This window comes from Parasteatoda tepidariorum, chromosome 9 (genome assembly GCF_982258835.1).
Source record: "Parasteatoda tepidariorum strain Cologne lab strain chromosome 9, Ptep-v5.0, whole genome shotgun sequence".
In the NCBI taxonomy this organism is placed as follows: Eukaryota; Metazoa; Arthropoda; class Arachnida; order Araneae; family Theridiidae; genus Parasteatoda; species Parasteatoda tepidariorum.
The window spans coordinates 32,994,014-33,014,511 of record NC_141763.1 but is presented as its reverse complement, the minus strand read 5'-3'; the positions used below and the strand labels follow the sequence as shown (position 1 = coordinate 33,014,511).

The 20,498-nt window shown below is 26.1% G+C and overlaps 1 protein-coding gene across 5 annotated transcripts in view; it reads left to right on the top strand.

Annotated features, from left to right (window-relative positions):
* Positions 1 to 1,871: 1,871 nt before the first annotated feature.
* The window catches only part of LOC122270414 (uncharacterized), a 120,165-nt gene continuing 101,538 nt past the window's right edge, over positions 1,872 to 20,498 (top strand). The window contains exon 1 of one of the 5 annotated variants that reach the window (XM_043047651.2): positions 1,872 to 2,468. Coding sequence is in view for 1 of the 5 variants with exons in the window: in XM_071186092.1 (XP_071042193.1) it covers positions 2,040 to 2,301 (262 nt within the window). In the remaining 4 variants the exon portion in view is untranslated. Of the gene's footprint in view, positions 2,561 to 20,498 lie in introns of all 5 variants that reach the window. The other 4 variants (XM_071186092.1, XM_071186093.1, XM_087151232.1 and 1 more) reach the window with 4 other exon arrangements.

Sequence of the window (20,498 nt, the reverse complement as noted above, 5' to 3'; positions counted from 1 at the left end):
AATAAATGATATCAAATGTGTTAAATTTGTAAAAAAATTATATTTCTTCCATTGTAAGTTTAATGGGGCAGTTTAGACTAGTCTACACTGGGCCAACTTCTATGCGTCTACACTAACCCACGTAGACATTTATTGCTAATGCTTATTCCTAATTAATTGAAATTTAACAGAGTAAAGGTTATTAACAAAATAAGTGAAAATTTATGAAATATTATCAAGTTTTATTATTATTATTTTTTGAAATTATGAAAACAAAATGTGTAAATGAAAGAAAAGTGCAACAAAGAAACAAAATGTGTAAATGAAGACAAAAACTTGAAAGTTACTTTGGCACCTTTAAAACCTCCTTTTACAAATTTCTATTGAAGTATACACTGTTGGATTGTGCAACTTCACTCGAGTGTGTATATCAGTGTTGCCAATCTATGATATCAAAAAAAAAAAATTAAATATAATAACGTTGTTAAAGATGTCCACTCTAGCCCCATGTACACTCTAGCTCCTCTCTCTCCTATACAGACATTTTTTCGAAATTAAATTTAATTTTTAAGTAGATTTTCAAATAACTTAAAATGGATTTAATTTATTTTATGTTGCTTAAAAAACTAGTTTAAACCACAAAGATATTATAATAAAATAAATAATTAGTAAAATGATTTATATTAAAAAAAATTCGTGGATTTTATTTAGCATGAATTTTTTTTAATGAAATATAAACTATTTAGCATGAAAAATGAATTTCTTATGGATATGCTTAACTAAAATAATATTGTTTAATATTTATATATCAGACGAATTATAAGCGGTATATTTTTTTCAATGTAGCATAGAGGACTTGATTAGTTAATAAATTAAAATTACAAATACTATAAGCAAAATATATCAAAATTCTAATTAAGCTAAAAACTAAAGGTTTGTGAACGTTTGTGAAAAATAGTAAAAAAAAGTATATTTTTGATAATTTTATAAAAATGAAGATGCCTTCACAATAAAATTATAATGTACCAAGACTTTTTCTGTTTGCTAAATGTTTATATAGTCTCTGAAATTTGTATAATAATATTTTTAATTCATATGTTCATGTGAACTACGTGATTTAAATGAATTGTGTTAAAATTAGCATCAATTATGGCTCCTTGAAACTATTATTTAAATAGGCTATATTTGTATTTATATAAAATTGAAATATAAACAATGTAAAATAAGTATGGATAACATTATAATTTTATTAGTGGAAGTTTAAGCATATAAGGATGAAACGAAAAAGAAAAATATAGATATGGAATATAAAATATAGATGATAAAAAAATTTAGAAAGTCTATAATTAGTTTTCACCCCTTTTCTTAGTCACAAATAAACGTATTTTAATCAAAAGCTTGAGTAACGGATTAAACTCTTATGAGCTTGTAGCTCTAAGCTTTGCATGAGATGCGATTTGATATGTGATTTGAAATGTGATTGAATTTAAGCAGAGCAAATAAAAAATTTTGCTATGGGTTAAAGAATTTTAGAACTAGACGATGAGTTCAATCCCATAAAGAAACACTGTTTTGAGGAAATTAATTTGAAGTGAAAAATTCAACTACTTAAGAGAACAACGTCTTTGAACGATCAATTGTATCAACATTTTCCGAAACAAAAAAAAAGATAGATATGTGCGAAATTCAGAAATAGGCAAAGACTTGGAAGAATGATCCTTCTAAAGCAAATGGAGCGCGAACTAAAGAACAGCGAGAGAAATCCGGATGGTGTAGGAGATTGTCCTACTGACCCTCTCTCCCCCATTTCATCATAAGAAGGACGCGGACGTTGAGGTCGTTGGCGTCGATGGCGCTACTTTTGGCTGCATCTTTTGATCGCCTAAATCGCCATCTCTTCATCGGAGTAACCCGGGATCCGGCGAGATGGTTGGCGTCGGGTCCTCGACCATGTCGTGCCCGGGCAGCTCGTCGATGGGGCCCGGTGGCGGAGGCTTCGGCGGGGCCCCGCCGCGACCCCCGCTCCTCATCCGTAGTGGGTCCGCGTAGCGCGTTTGGACATGAATAGCGCTGCCGTGATAGGTCGGCAACTGCGGCAACAGCAGACGACAGCAGGCCGAACCTCAGGACCGCTGTGTCCGCCGTCCCCCCATAAGGGACGGCCGCGAACACCGTCCCACCAGCCCTACCACCAGCAACTGCCATCCCCTCCATCGGCGACCACTCATCAACAGCAGCAGGCTTTACAGGCACAGCCGACCACTAGCCTTCAGCAGAAGCAAAAGGACCAAAAGCAGCAGCAACAACAGCAGAAGCCAAAAGGTACACAACTCTCCAAACCTCTACTTCCATCTAAACCTCAACCTGGCTGGATAATCTTAAACCTGATTGACACTTGGATAGTGTTATTAAAGTGCGCGAGTGTTTCGCCTTAAGTCTACCAGCTTTTAGGAAGGTGACTTAGGCCTTTAAAACCTGATTGGAGAAAGGTAAAAAATTCCCAAACCAAAATTCCAAAAAGGATGCATGGATTAAACCGCATGGATAGATCCAAACTAGCCTAGTTAGAGAAATAATCCAGGTAAAAACAGTGGTTAGCAGCATCTTTGTAAATGTAACAGCAACTTTTCCCTTTTAATAATAATTTTCCCTTTATTTCTCACTCTCTCTAGAAAACAGATGCATGAAATTTTAGTCTCTTTAAATGATTGGAAACATTATCACAAACCCTTATAATAAAACAAAAACGTTCACACAAAACTCTCATTTCTTTTTCCCCATTGATTGAAAAGAATTATTTTAATGCCCTCTGGATCAACCTTAGAATCAATCTATCTCAACAGATTCAACATAATTGAATCATTTCCCTTTAAGCCGATTGTAAATCTGGCTTAAAAATGTCTAGAAGTAAACCAAGAAAACAAAAGATTATAATATTACTTTAAAACAAATTATTTGTTATAATTATCAGCGAAATTTAATCAGGAGAGCTTAACGATGGTTTTGAGTGGGTGCAATTAAAATTTTTATTATTAATATTTTTACCATTAGTAAGGATAAGTTGAAGTAGTTGCTGCTCATTTTAAATGAATGTAGGCACTGTAAATAATAAGATAACTAAAAACAATACCATAAAAATGATATAATGTATTCTATAATACTACACAAACTTGCTATATTTTAAAACAAATATGAGATTACGAAATTATAAGGTAAAGAGTTTTAATATTTCTTCTACGATAATAATAATACTAAACAACCGCAATTCAAAAAATGTTAAATACAGTAATTTTTGATAATACTGCAATTTTTTTCTAGTTAGTTTCATTTTGTCTAATTAATGTTCTCTTTTACAATTCATTTCCAAATTATTTATTTCTTAGGAAATGCCTAAATTGAGATCGTCTAAAAAATAATGAAAAATTATTTTAGTATATATTGTATTGATTTCATTTTTTTTGTTACAATTTCAATAATTTAAATGGTTATTATTAAAAAATATTGCTCAAAACTAGATTTAATTCATAGTAGTAATTCATTTAATTCACAGTATTATTTGTTTTATGAAAAAATTTTAGGTTCTGGAAAAATAATATGTGGTTATTAATTTGAATTCTTTTGATTTTTTATTTATGAATTTTTTAAAAAATATAAATATAAACAAATAAAATTTCACATGGATCATAATAATTCTAAAATTTAAAACAATTACTCAGCCATCAATTGAAAACTTTAACTGAAATAGTTTTTAAATGTTACAAATTTAAAATCAAATGTTTTTAAATTATCTACAATTCAATTTATATCACCTAACCAATAATTAAAACATATACCTAATACCCTAACCTTGATATTTTTTTAAGATAGTAATTTATGAGTCATACAAATTTAATTTTTTTTAAAACAACGCTTTTCAATTTTTTGCTAGACGATATTTTTAGAACTGTTAAATATAATCAAGCCTAATTGGAACAGATAAATACATTTTAACATTTATCTAGTGTTGAAAAACAAAACTAATTGATTAATACTTTTGCATAAAATGTGCATAAAAATATTTGCAAGTCTACTGAATGATTGAAAGTACATCTTAATACCCTCTACGTGAAAAATGATTTCAACATCAAGAATAGAATTATAACTAAGTAAATATCAAACCCTTAAAATATCTTCAAAATAAAATATCAAGGAATTTTTTAACATGTCTTAAAAGATTACATGTTTAAATGTTCCAGATACTTCTAATGTTTAGTTTGAAATTTTACGATCATACTTTGATTTAAATTAACCTAAATATTAATCGTTTTTATTGCTAGAAATTTATAATAATTAAAAATAAAACTTGATTGAGATAAAATAAAATTGTTTGCATTTTCATTCAAAACTCAGTAGTAAGAAACGGATTCAGCATATAAAAGTTTTTATTTTTACAATTAGATAAATTTCAAAGGATATTTTCTCCTGTTTTTTAAGTTACAACATAATGTACTAATGCCTAACGTGATTTTCACTGCATTTCAAGCAGGTTATTTTTAATATCTAAGTAAAAATTTTAATGATAATATGATTTTGTTTTCTTGAATTTGTAAAGTTGAAGTAAATTTAAGTCAAAATTTTTATTTAGAAAATATTTAGATAAGTATTTAGATAAAACTTTGTCTTTGGTTTGATTAAAAATCTTTCAGATTTAAAATATGAAGTTATTAAAAAAAATCCCTTAAAATTTAGGGCATTGTGGACCTTTTTTCCCATTAAAAACTCATTTTGTTTCGAGATAGAGAACACTAATACTTAGATTATAATTGGTGGTGTTAAAGTTCATATTATTATTAATTATTAGAAAATACAAAACAAATTTTATAAAATTAAATTTTATAAAAAGTATTCGATTTCAGGAGTTCGAAATAAAAGTTTAGGTAACATAAAAGTTCATATTATTATTAATTATTAGAAAATACGAAGCAAATTTTATAAAATTTAAATTTTATAAAAAGTATTCGATTTCTGGAGTTTGAAATAAAAGTTTTAGTTAACATAAAGTTTTTAATTTGTTGATGCAAGCTATTAGGAGTAGAAATTAATCTACGAACTAAATCATTTATATTAAATATGATTATTTTTATTTTAAGTCGAAATTTCCATTTTAAATATTTGGATTATAGATTTTTTGATTCAACTGATTATTTTCTGACTACTTTTTTCCTTTACTTTTGTTTCAAATTTCTAAGAGATAAAACAAAATTTATGAATGCAATATTGAATGTGTTTCTATTATTTATATTTTGTGAAATCATACAAAATCTAGCATATTTTTTTAAAAAAATATGGGCGTCATATATTGCAGAAGATAACATTCAGCTAAAATAGAACGCTGATTTCACTTTCCTTTAAATTAACATTACACATTTTTAACTATATTAGGTGCTAAAAGTTAAATAATTTCTAAACTAATATTTAAATAAAAAGCAAATGTTTTCCTTTGCAAGTAATGAAAAATATTTGATTTTAAATTAATAAATAGTATCTAAAAATTATTGATTTATTTTTCTGTGAATTAGTAAAAATTTCTCGTTAAAGATTTTTGCAGCTCACTTTTTTATTTGCATGATTTAATTTAGTTTACTGAAATGGGTTGTGTTAGATATGCTATAGGATATGGAGCATCGCATGCGTTATAGATCTTCGAGTTAGAATCCTGTTTTTAATACAATATTAATACATGTAGACTTAGATAGTACTAGAATTTTCAAATTTACTCTTTTTTCTATTTTTAACTATTAATATCTTGTTTTGAACACTTTTATATTTTAAATGTTGAAGTATAAACATATTATATGCTCCAAAAATCTTTATGAAAAAAATGTATGTATATTGTTCGAACACATAGTATTTTAAACTATAGGCTATACAGATATATAGATAAACATTTTGAAAATCCTATTTAATGCGACATCTCCAAATACTTTTAATTCGTAAAAAATACAAAAATGTTCAATTGTTTTTAGACAACATTTAAATTTTCTATTCAACATAATTTTAAATCTTACAACTTTTCAGAATCAGTATTTTTAACACAAACAAGATTATTTTGAATAAAAGTAAAATATGTGTTTAAAGTATGTTTTAGCATCAAAATTTGCTTAGTAAAAAAGTGTAATACTGGAAGCAAAAACGAATTTTTTTTATCAATTTTTTATATGAAAATAAATGCATAAATTAGAATAACCCCATTCGGCAGATACATTATGACTTGATTTCTAAAATATGTACTAATTTAGAGTTTCTACTAATGTAACAAAAATATTAATATTTTTAATTCTTTATTAATTCATATCGTCAATATTTCTGGCGTGAAAAAATATTTTTTTGTTCGTGTTAAAGGCTTAAGGTTGTTACTACTATTCAAGATAATTTTAAATAGTTGATTTCGTACTATTTTATTATTTTATACTTTACACCATGAACTTAATATGGAAATAATAGTTGTACATAGTTTATTAATAACGTACATACTATATTTTAAGTTTTTATGATTTGCTTCTTGAAAATCAAAATTTATTGACAAGATTGTATATATGTATTAATATAAATTTAACGAGATATTAATACTTAGAGAAATATTGTGTTTAAAAAATTCTATTGTGTTATAAACAAAGGAAAAAAATTCTATAAGTAATTCTGCTTTCTGCTTATTTTAGAGAAATGCATTTTCTCTTAATTTTCATGAAACTGTGACTGAATAATGTAATAATTTAATATTTTCAATCTAAAACAAAAATTGTTAATAATTAATAAAATAATTTTAAATGAATTTCAATAAAAGCTTAGAGCTTGAATGATAGTATCTGTAAAGATTGTATGACGATTAAAGTTCAAATGAGTTATCTATATAATCTAAACAAAATATATGTAGAATCTAACTTTGGAGTGAACAAAAAATATCAAAAATTATCTATATTTCAAGACTTTAAAATATGATATTTTAAATTTAGAAATGCAAAAATATGAAAACTAACAAATATTATAAACAGTATCTGTGTCTGTGAGAATCAATAGTATCTTTATATAACTAGTGGTTCTAAAGGCAGACACTATTGTGAATAAGTTCTACTGCCACATTAAATTGAATTCACACTCATTGAAATTTTTTTTCGTTTTTATGTAGCCAAAATTATGTTTCTTTATGCGAATACAGATATTAGTTAATCTCTTATAAATTTATCGACATTCCACGTAACTTAATGCACATTTGTTTACAATTATAAAATAAATGCTTCATAGAGATATTAACCTTTAATTTTGCTTGAGAATTAAAACATTACATCCCTATAACAATCACAGTCTTTATTGAACAAAAATCTGCGCTTTTACTATGAAAGGAAAGTTATTTTGAAATTGAAATTCGTTTTAAAATAAAAAACTTTAAAAAAAATTATATATATATATATATATATATATATATATATATATATATATATATATATATATATATATATATATATATATATATATATATATATATATATATGTTTAATACATACATATTCAAACAGATTTTAACATTTTGCATTTATATAACAAACTATTCTATATTTATTCTATATTTATACTATATTATATTTATTCATATTTCCTGCAGCAAATGAAATTATTATTAAGGAGTTTGAATAAAATGCTATTTAGATGCATTAATCAGGCATTATTTCGAAAATTTCTATTATTCCAAAATTTCAGGCGTTATTTCCGAAAATTTAACAACCACAGTTCTATTAAGATGTGCAATTAAAAGCAAAATTTGCATCTTTTTAACAAATCAAATTTCTTAAATAAAATTGATTTTTAAATTAAAATAGACTAATTCTTTTAATAAGATTTATTTTATATCAAACAAAAATAATCAAACTAAAATGTCAAACAAACATGTATTTAGCACATAAATATATATGCAAATATTTTTTTTCGTTCGTATTGTTTGAATTTTCTTTGTTTTGTAAATATATGCATAGGTTAATTTGTTTATAAATTTATTGATATTACTCGTAACTTAATAAACTTAAATGTTAAATTAAATAATAAATGGTAATATTAATCATTGTATGGAAATATCAATTTATAAATATGAAATATCAATTTATAAATATAGCAACGTATTTTATTATAAAATTTAAAAAATATTTTTAAAGAATTTTATCATATCAAGGTAATTCTCAAATGCAATTAGTATTTATATTAAAATAAAATACATGGCACATAAAATTTTTATTGTATCAACTTAAAATAGTTCTAACAAATAAATTTTTTTTAATTAAATATGTACTTAGTATAGTAAAATTAAATTTGTTTATTCATTTTTATGCATAATTATAAATATAAGAATATATTTTCCATGAATGCTAAAAATTTTATTGTCTAGATGTCTAGATGTTAAGGTGTCTAGATGATCTAAATATTAAAATGTGTCTTAACTTTTCATTTTATATTTTAAATTACTCATCGACCTAAGTTAAAAATATATATTGAGCATAAAAACCATCTTAAAAATAAGTTTAAATTTTTAATTTATTATAACATCTCTGACTAAAATACGATGTTACATAAAATGTATCATTTTTTCATTATAAAAATCAGTATGTGTAATAAAAATCTGTGTATCTTTCGTTATATATATGTATATATATAAAAAACTTTTTATTTAAAGGTTTAGCATTTAAGGTATTTTGAAATGTATATTTTGAGGTTGATACTTTTTATTTTTTCAATAATTTACCGAATTTAATGTATAGTTAAATATTTTATATTGATAATGTTAATTATCTTGCTTTTAAGAGAATTTAATATCATGTTTAATAAAACAGATATTTCTCTAAAAATGTTAGGTATAAAAAAATTGATTCGTAATGAAATCTTCATATAGATTGAAATATTTCGTAAATGTTTTTAAAAATATTTATTTTCACACACAGAAAATAAGTATGTTTTGGATAAAATAGAAAAATTATCTTGTAATATTCTATTTTTAGATAAAGGGTGTGTGTTTTACAGCAAAGGAATTTTTTTAATATCGAATGTTATGGTACAATTTTAGAAAATATATTTGCTAAATATTATATTAAAATGCAGCATTCAACCACTTTTCGGTATATAAAAGCATCTGGTTTCGAGTTTTAAGTCATCATAAAGTACTGAAAGTGACACATTAGAATAGTTTTGTACTACAAAACGTTACTTATAACTTAAGAATGTTTCTAGAATTTTTGCTTCTAAATTACTTCTGACAGATTTGAAGTTACAGGAAATATTTCATTACATATAATTTTTTGAGATCAAAAATTTATAGTTTCTGATAAAAATTTCTTTGGACTATCAAGTAATAATGAACTGTACTTAAAGTTTCATAGGTGTGAAACCATAACAGCGGGATGTTATGGTTTCAAATTTGTTGATTCCTGAATAAGTCGCTAATTTTTACCATATTATCATGTCAATTATATTATCTTAAACTAATTAAATATTTAATTTGATTGGTAATTTATTTTGAACAGAAACATAGTTCAATTTAAAGTTATTTGAAGATTCCACGAAATATGCGTGATATTATCTTGGGTTCTTTGGAAAGTAATTTCGTTTTCTACCAACAGAGAACTGCAATAGGTTTTAGTTGGTGCCTTTCCAAATATGAAGAGTGAAAAAAAATCATTTTTGGTATATTTTCCTATCGAAAAGATAAAAATGCTTCGTCTCAAACAAGAATAAATTATCCCCTGCAAATGAGAAGATGTATTGACAGTATGCCAGTGCCAAAACCTGTTGTCATTCTTCAATTTTGATTCTGAAGATGCACCACGTTCTGGAAGGCTAGTTGAGGCTGATGAAGACCCAATAAAGGCATTAAATGATGCAAATCGGTGAATAACAGTTCATGAGGTAGCGGATAGATTAATTTTATCGAATTCATCTGTCCATGGTCATTTGAAACGTCTACGTTTAATTTCAAAGCTAAACATATGGATTCCTTATGCTCATACAGAAAGAAATTTGTGCCGTTGCATAGACGTTTGTAATTTGTTTCTCAAACATCACAAATAAAATGATCCATTTTTTTCTATTTTGAAGACGAGGAAAATGGTTTCTTACAATATTTGTTCCGATCTCGACAAAAGTTTTTAGATGATAAACCTTTACTTCAAATGAGAAAGTGAAAAATAACCTGGATCAGTTTTTTTTATCAGTTAGGAACAAAAATTTTGTGAGCGGGGAAAAATTGCTTAAGGTATTGGACCACAAAATACAGTATGTTCCAAATGAAGCGAAATCCAGAAAAGAAAAACACGGAAAAAAGGAGAAAAGGAATGTTTATAGAACACAAATAATAATAAATATTTGAATTCTTGTAATCTGTCTATTGACAAATTAAGCACGCTTGACAAGATTATCGAAGAGATGAATCAACTTTTGTGGGAAAGCAGTTTTGATCTCTAGTTCAATTTTTGCTTTTGGTAGGGCGTTAGATGCCAGATAATCTGTGCACGCAACATTTTTAAATATCTCCATGGAATACAGTCTGAAAGTGAGAAATCCAGACTTAGGGGTGGTTACAGTCTGCTGGAAATCAGAGCATCTCCAAAAAACTCTTTAAGGAAAGATATGGTTGACTCAGATTTATGGATACTGGCGCTATTCTGATGAAATCATCGGCGCCTCTCTGAGTACATAAATATTGCACAAGCAATTGCCCTTCTTTCTATGATGCTATTTCCTCATTTTTCGGAGGTTGCGTTTTATTTGAGACATACTGTATAATTCAATAAAATATTTACTCACTATAAGAAATCGTCTTTTATTTTTAGAAAGAAGGAAGAAATTACTTTCGGAATAACCCAACAGTAAAATGTTTAATAAATTTTTCTTAAAATCTAAATTTTCAAGCCATTTTTCTCTTCGGTATTCAAAAATAGAAAAAAAAATACTATTTTGCTGTCTCTAATTTGATTTTATGAAGTGAATTGATAAGGATCTATAAAATTTGTCATCACAATTGATAATAATAAGCATTTCGTTGTTTGAAGAAACTATAGATGAACAAAAGTAAAAAGGTAAATCTTGACACGATTTCTAATAAATACAAGTATGAAAGAATAAGAAATTACTTTATCTATCATTTCATTGAGACAATTTGGGGGGGAGGGAGTGAAATGATGGATGGTTGACGCGATGTGTCAGTAACTAAATGACTCAAACTTATTTTAGTGATTTAGATCATGAGAATTTTTTGTTCTCTTCCTGGTGGTAGCCATTTTGTTTTGTAACTTAATAGCCACCAGAGTAACATTTCGTGAATAAAATTTTTTTCTTCTTACAATTTTTTTCTATCATTCCACTCATTACTAATATATAAATGTACGAGCATTCATTTATATAACATATTAGTCTTACAAATTTATTTAATATTATAATTCATTTAACTATACTTACGTACTTTTATATTATTTTTTTTATATTTCTAGTGACCACTTTGTTTGGAAGGCATGTTAAGTTGAATTTTCATTTATGCAATTATTACTTTTTAGAGCATTGTTCATTTGCCTATTTAATACATACAACATAAATATATACACGTACTTATACGTATTTTTACATTCTATAAAATGTATTTACTTGTATAAACTTGTTTAATATTATAATTCATCACTTATACTTATTTATTTACAATGCATCTCTTAATATTTTGGTCACTATTTCGTTTGCAAGACATAATGAGTTACATTTTGATTTATTCACTTTTTGATTTCCACAGCGTTGTTGTTTTACATAAAAATAATATCTAAATATATATGCATTTACTTACATGATTTATTTGTTCATACAAATTTATTAAGTTATATAATACAATTAATTATATTTATTTAATTTTTAATTTCTTCATAGAAACCATTTTGTTTTATAAGACATCTTAAGTTATGTGTTTTCTTTTATACAATTCTAATTTTTTACAGCTTGTCGTTGTGCTCATTATTTGTAATATAAATTAATATGAATCTATTTACTTATATAATATTTATCCTCATGTAAACTTATTTAATCGCGTAATTTTATGTAATTATATTAATCGTATAAGACATTCAATTATATTTAATTGTATAATGTATTTAATTGTATTTTTTCTGGTAGCAAATTTGCTTTAGAGGTTAACTTAAGTTACACTTTCATTCATGTGATTTTCTTTACTCTCAACAAAGTCGCTTTGCTTATTCATTACATATAAATATAATTCATTTTTATATGATATAAATTTATTTAATATTGTAATTATTAAATTCACATTTATGCTATCATATTTTAACACATTATATATTAGTCTATGCATGCTAATAATGCATATAAATATTATTAAAATATTATAAAAAAAAGTTACAAATAGTATCAAAATTATAACTTATGTTCTTGAATAGTGTTAAAAATAATGACCCACAGTAAGTATTATTTATATATCATTGCATATTTATAAAGCTGTATAACATATTGATTGTTTAATATATATTTACATAATTATATTTACATAATTATATTTACATAATTATATTTATATATTAACACATGCACTGTATAAATTTGGCTAGAAGTAGTTTTCACCATATTTAGTTTCGAGACAAATTAAAAAAGTTTTACAATTCATGCAGTTACATTTTATATTTATTTTTTCACTGTTATAGTTTATTTATTAATTTATTCGTTTTTTGTGTTTTTGTTAAGGGACAGCACGCATTTTCATGTGCATAATAATTAATTTAATAGCTTCATTTCAAAAGCATTTTGTTCATAAAGCAAGCTCATTTTTAGTTACATATTTATACTAATTCTTTCAAATAATTGTTATTTTGTCAATTTCACATCATTTTTTGCTCGATAATTACAGTTCGGTACTTAAAACTGCATTTGAAACTAAAACTGTCACAAATACATTCTCTAAGATAAAATTGTTATAATTGCCTTTTTCACTATTGAACTGTAGTTATCGTGCAAAAAATTATATAAAGTTGTCAAAATAATTAGTGCGAATATATTGCTAAAAATGGGCTTGCTTTTTAAGCGAAATGTTTTTACAGTGAAGATATTAAAGTGATTCTAATGCATAAGAAATATGTGTTATCAATAAGCAAATATACAAAAATAAATAGAACAACAATTGTGGAAAAAAAATGAAAAACGTGATTACATGAACTATAAAGAGTTTAGTGTATCTCAACTCCAAAATTGGTGGCAACTACTTTACATCAATTTTTGTACTGTGTATAATTTACTAATATTGTATAAATACAATATTTGCGTATCATATGAATGAAGTAACTTAAATGTTTTATTACTTTACTGAAGTATTCATAAGAAATAAATCATGACGCTTCTATTAAATACCATTTATATTTTATGCGTGAATAAAATGTTAAAGCAATACTCTTATTTGATTCACATATGTTTAGCGCCAGAAAGATTGAAAATTGCTGTATATCTATAAAATATGAAGGGACTAGTCTGACCTTTCCCAAATTGTTTGTATGTAGATCAATTAGGCACCCACAATCTTACAATATAAACTTAACTGATTTAATAAGAAATATATTAGAGAATCGGTTATCAAAACTCTAGGGCATTTTATTCGATATGTTTAACGAAAATATTTTATTAAACGGAACACTGACTTTTCAATGATACTTATACATTAGTTTCTTAAATAATTGAATTTCCTTTTCCCTAAGTATGGTGAATTATATATGAATATACTGAAGATATGGTGAAATACTCTTTTTTTTTAATGAAACGGGGGTACGGGTATGCTTGCAAAAGCATACCTAAATCCCAAACTTACCTGGCGTTATAGGTTACCTTCCAAAATAATTTAGGGACTCCTTTAGCCCTTCTCGTCATTCTAGTCATTAAGTTCTCTAAACTGAAAGAATTCCTGATTAATTCCGGTATGAAATACCGTCATTTTGGATGCATCATCCCTTAAACCCAATTAACGGTAAATCCAGCTTAAATAGTACTGCAAAAAAAAAGTCCAAAAATTGTGCGGTACATCAGAGTTTTTTGTTCCGTAATATGTTCTAGTAAAAATGAGGGTTGGGGACTTTTACAGTTATTTGATCCGGAATTTTTTCAGTGTATATACGTTCCTATAAGGCCAACACTTGAATGATAAATAGGACTTAAATTGCAACAAATTATGAAAATTCAGAAACAAACAATACGTTTAGTAATTAATTTTTTTAATTGCAGAGTAATTAAAATCGAAATAGGCCAAAGTATCCTCAACCCTCTATCCCAGTTTCCCAATGGATAAAAAAAAACTAAACTTAATAGTCTGTGATTTGTCTAACCGATGCTTATATTTTAATCAACTTATTTTAATATTAGAAGGAATACATAGTTTCCAAGATCGAATTGAATTAGAATCTAAGTATTTATTGAAAAAAAAATGAGTGAAATAAATGTTTATAATTATATCTAATCTTACTTCATTTTCCCTTTCTCAGTACTTTTTTACCAATTCTATTTAGTATTTTATATCTATGATTGCGTATTTATGCTTGATGATATAATTCTATACAACATTATGAATATGAGGTTTAATATTTAATTGTTTAAAAGCAAAATCGAAAACGTTTTGAAGTTACTCTGGAAATTCATTAATTGCATTTAATTGTAAAATCTGATGTTTACGAATTTCGTTGCATACATTTACAGAAAGAAGTAAATATGTGATGACATGGTAATTAGATTTTAATGAAATAAATATTTTCTATAAACTGATTAGCTTAAACGTTGTCGTGCCTCTTAGCGTTTTTTCAGATTAAGGCTAGATATATATTTTTTATTTCTCCTTGTGGTTGGCAGTTTGCCGCAAAAAAATTTACAGCAATCATTAACGTTTCAAAAACTCAATATTTTTAAAAAACAAATGTTACTTTTTAATTTTTTTCACTCCCGACTTTATAATCACATTAGTTCTTTGTTTGTATTTATTCTAAAACTGATTCAGCGTTTTTTCTCTGAATTAATTAAATTAAATAACAGTGGAATATATTGTTCTAAATTTCAGAAGTTAAAATGGAGTATTTTATGACGTTTCTTGTAATTAAATTTTGAAATAAACTGTTGGGAGCCTTTATTTAATATTTCAAATACTCAAATTGTAAAGATAAAAGTAATGGGTGTCAATGTCCTCAAATTTGCACCTGCACATGTTTTTCAAGTGTGAAGAAGGATTTATTAGCATTGAAACATGCAGTGTAATTTGCTGGAACATGAAGTGTAGTTTGCATGGACATTTTTGGTTCAAAAAAAAAGAACAACAACAACATAATTCTGGTAATGAAACTTTAATATACGGTATTTAAATCATTTATTTGGTAATTTTTGCGCTCGCATGGTAACGGTTTACAGGAAATTATGATTCTATGTTTGGTAAACAGGGGCTCTAAAATTATAAATCTAAAGTAAACTTTAAAAATTTATAAAATATTTTTTTCAAAATAAAGACAAAATTGAGCATCAAAACTACAACTTTTTATTTCATGCTAATAGTTCTAGAACAAACTGAATTGTATAATCATCAATAAAGAAATTTCTAGCTCTATAATATAGTTTCCTATGCTTTGCATCAGAGACTTTTAAAAATTTCAAATATAAAATTAAATAGATTTGAATATATTGTTCGATGTTGAGTTTTTAAAGAAAGATTTAAAAAAAATATTGTTACTTAAGGCATGATAAAAACATATTCACACTTAGACCTTAGCTTTACAGTGCTCTACAATAAAACTTTTTTGGAATGTGTGTTAGCATTAAGAGATTTTTCCAAAATGATGTTTCCAAATGAAGAGATTTTTCCAATTTCTAAAAATGCATTTAAAGTATGTAATTGCTATTGTGTTTCGTATGTCAGCAAGTGAAAAAAAATAATTATAACTTCGATTCTAAAGATAAGAGAGCAAAAATTTAAAGAGATATAGGCTAAGGAGTAAAAGTTCAAATATGAACAATAAAGAAAATCAAAATTGCCGAATTTCACTCAGTCGGATACCATAATCAAATAAATAGTTTTATTTAGGTATCACAATAAAATTACGAAATTTTGTCTCATTTACAACCAAATGACTCGACATTAAAAACATATTTTATTATTAACTTTACCGAAAGTCATTATCAAAGCGCTTCTGTAAAAATTACCGCGCTTTTTGAAGTTCCCATACAGCCAGAAGTCCAAATTAACAAGAGAACATACATTGATTAGTAAGTTCACAATAGGTAAACAACTATCAGTTTAATTATTTATTGTTAGAATTTACACAGTAAAATATCATGCCCAAACTGTTTTTATTCTAATTATAAGAATAAAAAAATATACATTCACATTCTTTCGAAGTATGTAAAATTGCATTTAAAATTTTCCTTATTTACAAATTATTTTGTAAAATAATTTGCAATGAAGAAAGTGTTTTAGAGCATCTTATTTTATTCCAAAATAACAATAAAAATTGGAAAAGAAACTTATCTCTTAATAAACGTTCCTTTAAGTGGAATATGTTCGGAATCATTAAACAATTTTTAATTTTAGGTTTTTGTTTTTGAATAAAATATGTTACTGTAAAAAATTTCTTATCAAATAACGGAACTGTAAAAAATAACGGAACTCAGGGTTTCGGTGCATTTTACCCTAAAATCCATTTTTACCGTAAAATTTTATGGAACAAAAATTTTATATACAATTTTTTTAACTGCAGTATTCACTGAAAAATCACGGTATAGCAGTAGTTAAATAAATATAGTTGTAAAAATTAAGGTAATTTTATGGTAGAAATGAAATTTGCAGAGGAATAGATTTTACGGATGCTGCACTCTGGCTATCAGTACTTTTTACCATAATTTGATCCGAAATTTTTTACAGTACACTTCCAAACATTTTTTAGTTGTAAGGTTTATAGCTATTGTCAAATGCTAATTTTCTCATGTTCTTCAATGAAATTATGGATTGGAGATTTTATTCACTTATTAAGATTACTTGGTTTTTAGTGTACATTCCTAAATCAATAATTATAAGAGTTCCCTGATTCGTAAACATGGTTATCATGTTAGTACTAATACATAGTTAATGCCATGTTAATAAGACAAAACATGATTAGCATGTTATGTCTATGCTTGTATAAATAACAAAAAATTGCACTAGATGTATAAAATTTCTAATGTAGTGATAATGATCAAAATTAGCTTATCATACGATTGAAAGCACTACATTCTACTTCCATTGATTTTGAGAAATTATTTGCTGCATAAAACTACTTAACTATTTATTTCTCTAACTAATTATTATTAATTTCCTTTCATTATTTTTATGCTCAGATTGCCAAGTATTATACGCAGATTTCCCGGACAATTTAAATGTCTCATTGTGGACCTTAGTTTGTAACTTTTTATACACTTATATACCTTGAACAATTTGTTTTATCATGTTTCAATATTTTAATTTTTAAAGAACTAATCTTTAGCTCTTATATTTTTTAATAAATATATTGAGAGTAGCGATACAAAGCTGCAAAAGTATACAAATACTTTCCTAACGTTTTCCTCTTTTTCATACACGCAAAATTATTATACATTATTTTTTAATATTTTTGTATTGACCTGAAAGCAGACAAAATGCAAAATCCAAAAAAACATTAAATATCAAGGATAATACTTACTTTTTAATACTTTTTATGCCTATTATTTAAATACTTTTATTAAAATTGTGAAAATTTCCTTTCGTTTTATTACGCTATACTTTTTCAATTTCAACATTAACTCTTTTTTTAATTGTCAAAGTGTTAAATTTCTTCAAATATAAATAAAATTGACAAATATCATATTTTTATTAGAAGTAAATTAAACGAAGAGAAAAATGATAATACAGATAAATCGAATCGAAGAAAGATTTCAAGCATAATCAATTTTTGTTTATTAAAGTTTGTAAAATGTTCTAATTTTGAAAAGTTCTTATTATACACAAATCTAAGTCCATAATTAAAATCCGCATAATATTATGTAATTAAAATATCTTTCATAATTAAATTTTTCAAGCATGTTTACTACTGTATGTACAATAATATAACTTCGCAGTTAGAATTGATTCATAAATTGCCAAAAAAAACTTAAAACGTGCTCTGAGCATAAAGTATGCTTTCAATTAAGCGGAATTTGACTTTTAAAATATTTTTTTTCATAAATTGTAAGCAGTTCCGCGTAAATTAAAAACTCTCTATAATGCCTGTTGGATATATAAACAATATAACTTTAAAAAATTAACTAAATCTCAATGACAACATGATAGGCAAGAAAAATTATGAAAGAATATGAATTACTTTGATTTATATTCTTATAAAATTTAGTTTTAAGAGTTGAAAACTGAATGGTTGAAAAATGCCTTTTAAAAAAGTACTATCGATATCAAAAATTCTTTCCAAATAAACGACACCTTATTTTCATACTTTTTTCATCTTTGCCAAGAATTATAAAAATATACAGCAAGGGTGGTTATTACAAATCTCCTTGTAATAACTAAATCCATCAATAAGAAGTGAAAATTTTAGCATTTTTTTAACTCGAAATTTTGAAATTCTCAATTTTGTCTTCTTCCACTTCTTCCAAACATTTAACATGAAAATTCAAAGCTTGCATGCATATTAAGTTCTGTAAATCACTTTATAGAAATCAATTGTCATTTTTTTGAACTTTTCCTGAAGAAAATTTTAAAAAATCATCCATCTACATTTATTTCCATTTTCTATGTTTTGTAAATTTTTGAACCTAACTACTTAAATTTTTTTTATTTGCTTTATTTGCATGTAAGATCTAATTTCATTTAAAATTTAGGACCTACTATTTTTATTGTTAGTATTTGCACACAACTGTGCGTCTAGTGTTTATTAAAAATAATGAAATGATTGATCATACAGGTTAATAAATCATTCTCTCAGTTAACTATCAGAGTGCTCAGAACTAATATTTTGAAAAATTAGTATTTTTATAGACGCCCGGTGGCTGAGCGGAAGCGCATCGCGCTGTCGTGCCACAGGTCCCTGGTTCGATCCTGCGACCGGGCAAGGTTGACGCAGCCTTTCATCCCCTAAGTGGGTCGATAAATGAGTACCAAGCATGCTTGGGAACTAAACACTGGGGGTTCCGCGTTCGGCTGTCCACCTGACCGGAACATCTGCTCCTGCACACCAGAGCCCAAGGTCAAGAAAAGATGGGCACAGTAGGTCTTGGCCCTCTACGGGCTGTCGCGCCACTGAGTTCAGTTTAGTTTTAGTTTAGTTTACATATAAGAATTACAAAACAGAAAAGTAAATTTAACCAAATAACTAGTTTTCACGCCATGCTCTACGGTTTAGGTTAACCTCTTTATAGCTCACATCCCATTCAGCAAGTAAAGTTTTTCAACGCCCCTCTTTAACAAAATCTAATGAAACAATAAAAAAAACCTTTTAAATTTTTAACAATTTCGATATAATACACTTTTTATCATATCGTCATTTTATAGAAAATTCCAACTGACAAATGGATTTTTATTTTAACTTTTATTTAGCCAATTTTTCGTTAGAGTAGCTCACGCGTAAAAAGAAAGTGTTTGAATGAAAATATATCACCTTTCAATTTAAATTAAATAATCAAATAAATGTTATCAATTTTAATATTACACTACACATTTTTAAATAGCTCTGAGAAAAATAATGAATATAGCTGGATAAAACTTGGGATCGTTCATCGTTTCCGGTGCATACATTTATAGGTCAAACATATTCAACAATCAATTCAGACAGTTATAATCATGCTTACTGTAAGAAATACGAATTTTAAATACCTTATATTTAATTAAAAACTAAATAAGTTTTGGAAAAAAAATGTTTAACTACATCAAAGAACATAAAAGCTGTTTCGGTAAAATTGTACCTTACACTGTTAAAATTTTCATTCCAAAATTACGGTAAAATAACACGCAGTAGTCTGTTTATCAAATTAAACGTAAAGCTTATGGTAAAGATAATTTTTTTTCTCTTCATGGTTTTGAAACAGTTTACAACTAGTATGACTAAAAACCATAAACACAAAACTATATGTTTCTTTTAGCCCTCTATAACTGGCATGAAAATACTAGACTTTTTTATGCTAGGCAGCTTCATGGCCATTCCATCTATACGGGAATGAGAGTATCATATTCTAATAGTCCAGGGTCACAAATTCGGGAACGAAGAGCACTGGAAACTCTTCATGTGTCGAAGGAATGGAGGAAAAATCGTGATGTCAAGGCTGGGACTCGAACCTCCATTCTGTCAGTCATGAGATTGATTTGGTTTATTCATATTTATACACATGCTGATTTGTATTTATTTAATATTTCATATTCTGGTAGTTTTGATCACACTTTTACGTACAAACATATATATATATATATATATATATATATATATATATATATATATATATAT